Raw genomic sequence first — 4203 nt, 5'->3', positions numbered from 1 at the left:
AATATAATTTCATATATGTAATAATATAATTTCATATATGTAACACTAGATATGCAAACACACCATCATTCCTTGCTCCCTACCGAGGAGTTAAGTATCATCTCAGTGAGTTCAGGAGACGTGGCCAGAGGGGAAATGCATATGCCAACTACAAGGAATTGTTTAATCATCGGCATGCGATTCTTCGAAATCACATTGAGAGGGCCTTTGGGGTTCTCAAAAAGCGGTTTCCAATTCTGAAAGTGGGGACACATTACCCAATTGAATCTCAAGTTATGATTCCAGCAGCTGCTGCTGTGTTTCACAACATCATTAGAGGGTTGAATGGGAGTGAAGAGTGGCTAGACATCCTACCTGATAATATCAACCCATCAAATTATGTCGACATGCCAGAGGGAGACACTAACTACCCAAGTGAGATGGAATCAAACCATGGAAATACCCTACGAGACCAGATAGCCCATCAGATGTGGGCTGCCTACAATGTGTAGGATAGTAGTGTTTGGAATGTAATTTATGAGTTATGAGTTATGTATTTCTGTAATACATTATGTGATCCAACATTCTGTAATAAATTCTCCAATACATTCTATAATATGTTATGAGTTATGCATTTTCTGTGTGATCCAACATTCTGTAATAAATTCTCCAATACATTCTATAATATTTTATGAGCTATGTATTTCTGTAATTATTTCTTGCAGCAATGTCGAAATCAAGGGCTACATGGAACTCTAGATATGAGAAAGGGCTTGTTGACATTATGAGGGACCATGTGAACATCCCCTTGTTCAGGGGTCAGAATGGATGGAGTGGAGAGGGTTGGAGAAGTATCTCAGAGAAGTTTACCCAAATGTATCCTTTAGCATGCTTCACAAAGCAGCAGCTACAAGAGAAGAAAAAGGAGCTAAAGGGCAGCTGGAAGGCGATACATGTAGCGTTAAAGGATAGTGGTGTTGGTTGGAATGACTCATTGGCCATGGTCATTGCGGAACCAGAAAAATGGAAGAAACTGATCAATGTAAGATTTTTTCACTAAACCAAAAAATTGTTGCCATATTCTGGTTGCAAGTACTAACTATGCTGTTGCCTTGGTATTAAATAGGATAATGGAAAAATGGCTAGGTTCCAGAAGAAGCCGTTTCCTTTATATGAAGACTGTACGTCATTGTATGCTGGTATGTTATTTGAAACTTCTCTCTAAGGTTATGTAGCTTTTTTTTCTCGCCTTTGCTTTGCTTTCCTATATGCTGCAAAGGCACACCGTTAAAAAAAGGAAGAAAGAAATAAGGAGATCTATAGTTCATATCAACTGAGCACTATAGTGTTAGATCAGCATTTGCATAACCAGTATATCTATAGCGTCTCTTGGTTGGCCGCTCTATAGTTCCCTCACCATCATTTGCATAACCTGAAGTTCAGTATAGCTGCTACAGTTCAGTTTTGTGATGATATTTTAAAACATTACAACTCGTTGGGTTAACTATAATTTGGCTAAATGTGATGCCTGAACCCCAGGACATCAATGACGCACAATACTTTTATCTAAGTATTTTTTCTTATTCCCTGTTTTCGTGAGCACAACTTGGAGAGCTGCAATTGTTCTTGTTCTTTGTCTTTCTCTGTGAGAATGACAAACCTTGAAGAATAGAAAAACTGCAAAAGAATAGAAGGTTTACCAAAACTTGTTCATTGGATGCCACATAGCTTCTGTTGTTGGCATGTCTTCATCACAAGCCTGTTCATCAACCAATACGCTTCACTTTCAGCAGACAGTAGTACACATAAAGACAACTAGTGTATTCCATTACGTTTGGTACCAAGAATACATGATTGCATGAAACATGACGATTACTGAGAAATATTGTTGACATTACATGGCTAATGCCAGCAAACCCTGCATATTAAATTTGCACTGATGTAGCAACCCTGCAGTATCAGTTATGACGCTTCTATGCCCTCTGGTCTAACCTACTGAAGAGAAGAAAAGATAAAAAGCATGCTGAAACAAAGTTGTGATTTAATCAGTCTTGATTTAAACCATAGGAAGTGTTCCTATTTTTCGCCCACCCATCAGTTTCTAGTAAAAGTAGTAACTCTTCCTATCTTTTTTGCATAGGAAGTGTTGCTACAGGAGATCTAAACTTCACATCAACTGAGCACTTGCAGCCTGCTCCTCTTGTTCCTATTGCTGCTCCAGCTGCTCCGGCTGCTCTGGCTGCTCCAGCTGCTCCAGTTGCTCCTGTTGCAGTGTCTGATAGCACAAGTCCAGGTGCTACTTTTGATGGGCTAGACGTCTCAAGTGCATGCAATGAAGCTCAGTCTGCACCTTCCAATCAAGATTCTGTGCAAGGAACGAGTGGTGGGAGAAAGCGTAAGCAAAGTCACATTGGTGCTGCTATTGATGGTTTTGTGCAGTTTAAGAAGATGCAAACAAGTAAAACAATGGAAGCACTCAATGAAAAGAAGAAACAAGACGAAACATTTTCAGTCGACAAGTGTCTCGATGAAGTTGATACAATGGAACTTACTGATGTGGAGAAGGCGTATGCTATGAATATCTTCAAATCTGAGATAGATAGGGAGGTATTCATGAAAATGAAAAACAAAAATGTTCGCTTGATTTGGCTCAAACAGCAGATTAGGTAATAATGCTTAGCTGCCACTGGATTAGTTTACTTTGGTATGTCTTAGCTGCTAATGCTTTTCCTTGTGCTTACTTGCAGTGCTATCTGTAGAGGCAATGTTGGTGGAGGCAATGTTTGAATTGAGAAGAAAAATGCAGCTGCAGTCATTGTATGCAGGTATATTATTTGAATAGCAGCTTGCACTTGCCAACAGCTATGACTGCCGATTGATCTTATTTTTTATTAGCCTAGGAATTACCTGTTCTGCGTAGTATGCTACTGCTGCTTCTATATGTGTGGATAATGAACTAGTTATATGTGTAGATAGAGATAGAGGACTGCTTTTACTTAGTCCAGTTATATGTGTGGATAATGAACTAGTTATATGTTCCTGACTAGTTATATGTGTAGATAGAACTAGTTATATGTGCTTCTATATGTGTGGAGTGATAGTACTGCTAACTGTGATAGTACTTCATTGGAGCACATAATCTTGGATAGATGCATTCCTTCCACTGTATCCATACTAAGTGCCACAAAACCGTATCCAGTCTTGAGATTTGAAAGTTCAGCAAGTAGCCAATACTTAGTCCAGTGCAATCCAGATTCATGCAGGGGATTACATTGAAATTTCTTATGGTACAATCTTAGGACTTCCTTGATAGACCTTGACTCAGCTTCCGCTTCACCATGTTTTTTTTACTGTGGCTACTATAGTATGAGACAACTTGAAGCCCTAAAACACTAGCTTCACAGGCTTGAACACCTATCTAGCTAGCACTTGCATAACCTTTTTAGGCTATGTCAAACAGGCCCTTACAACTATGTTGCCAAACAAATTGGCCGCAGAGGATCACAGATTGGATGCTTGGGGATCATCTTCCTGCGTCCTGTTCCCCTTCCTGTTACCCGCACCCAACTTTGATTAAGGGAATGATGACAAGTTGCCAGCAACTACAACCCATGCAAGCACTTTTGGTCTTTTGCTAGAGCCAGCAGAACCACCTTGGGCAAAGCTGGTAATCTTAGCACGCACCACATTGAGCTCCAAACCAAAAGGCAAGTAGCCAAGTACCAGGAGATTGCATATGCCATTACAATATGCGTGGAAGATTAACTTCTTCAGCCTCTTTACTCCATGCTTCAGTCCCTTTCATGCAGGGGAGTTGGGCCAGCCGGAGCCGGCCAGGCCCCTGCCGGGCGCCGGTCTTAAAAGAAACTTTGCAGACAGACTGATGGATTTTACTATTCCGTTGTAGGAGTATTTATAGATTCTTTTGCAAGTCTTAGAACTTTTCCCTGATCTGTCATGCATGGTTTGTCACTGTGAGAAGTTATTAGGATCATAGGATGTGCCATGAATCCGATCAGAGGGCTGGTGCTTGCAGTTCAGATTACACGTTCGTGTGCAGTTGTGCACAGTTTGTCTGATCAAAGAATTATTTTAGGCTAGCAGAACCATTCATGCATGGCTGGCACCTGGCACGCCATTATTTTAGCATGTTTGCTGTATATCTCTTCCCCAAAACATTCTGCCATTGAAGAAGACGCCTACTAAACTGGAAGAGACGAAGAC

General features: G+C 40.5%; 1 protein-coding gene across 1 annotated transcript; it reads left to right on the top strand.

Moving 5' to 3' along the window:
• Positions 1–706: 706 nt before the first annotated feature.
• On the top strand, positions 707–2818 carry LOC136481567 (uncharacterized). The gene is made up of 4 exons (XM_066478903.1): positions 707–1021; positions 1106–1178; positions 2120–2645; positions 2727–2818. The coding sequence occupies exons 1-4, from the start codon at positions 707–709 to the stop codon at positions 2764–2766; spliced, it is 954 nt and encodes a 317-aa protein (XP_066335000.1). The 3' UTR covers positions 2767–2818.
• The last annotated feature ends 1385 nt before the right edge of the window (positions 2819–4203 follow it).

The sequence above is a fragment of the Miscanthus floridulus genome, chromosome 9 (assembly GCF_019320115.1).
Source record: "Miscanthus floridulus cultivar M001 chromosome 9, ASM1932011v1, whole genome shotgun sequence".
In the NCBI taxonomy this organism is placed as follows: domain Eukaryota; kingdom Viridiplantae; phylum Streptophyta; class Magnoliopsida; order Poales; family Poaceae; genus Miscanthus; species Miscanthus floridulus.
Note: the sequence above shows the minus strand (reverse complement) of the source record. Positions and strands in the feature narration are given on the sequence as shown.

What these genes read in the sequence shown, in the direction of transcription:
- LOC136481567 (XM_066478903.1), top strand. Translation starts at nt 707, where the DNA reads ATGTCGAAATCAAGGGCTACATGGAACTCTAGATATGAGAAAGGGCTT. An exon ending in AATGGAAGAAACTGATCAAT is followed by an intron (nt 1,022 to 1,105) that starts GTAAGATTTTTT and finishes GGTATTAAATAG; the next exon opens with GATAATGGAAAAATGGCTAG. An exon ending in CTGTACGTCATTGTATGCTG is followed by an intron (nt 1,179 to 2,119) that starts GTATGTTATTTG and finishes TTTTTTGCATAG; the next exon opens with GAAGTGTTGCTACAGGAGAT.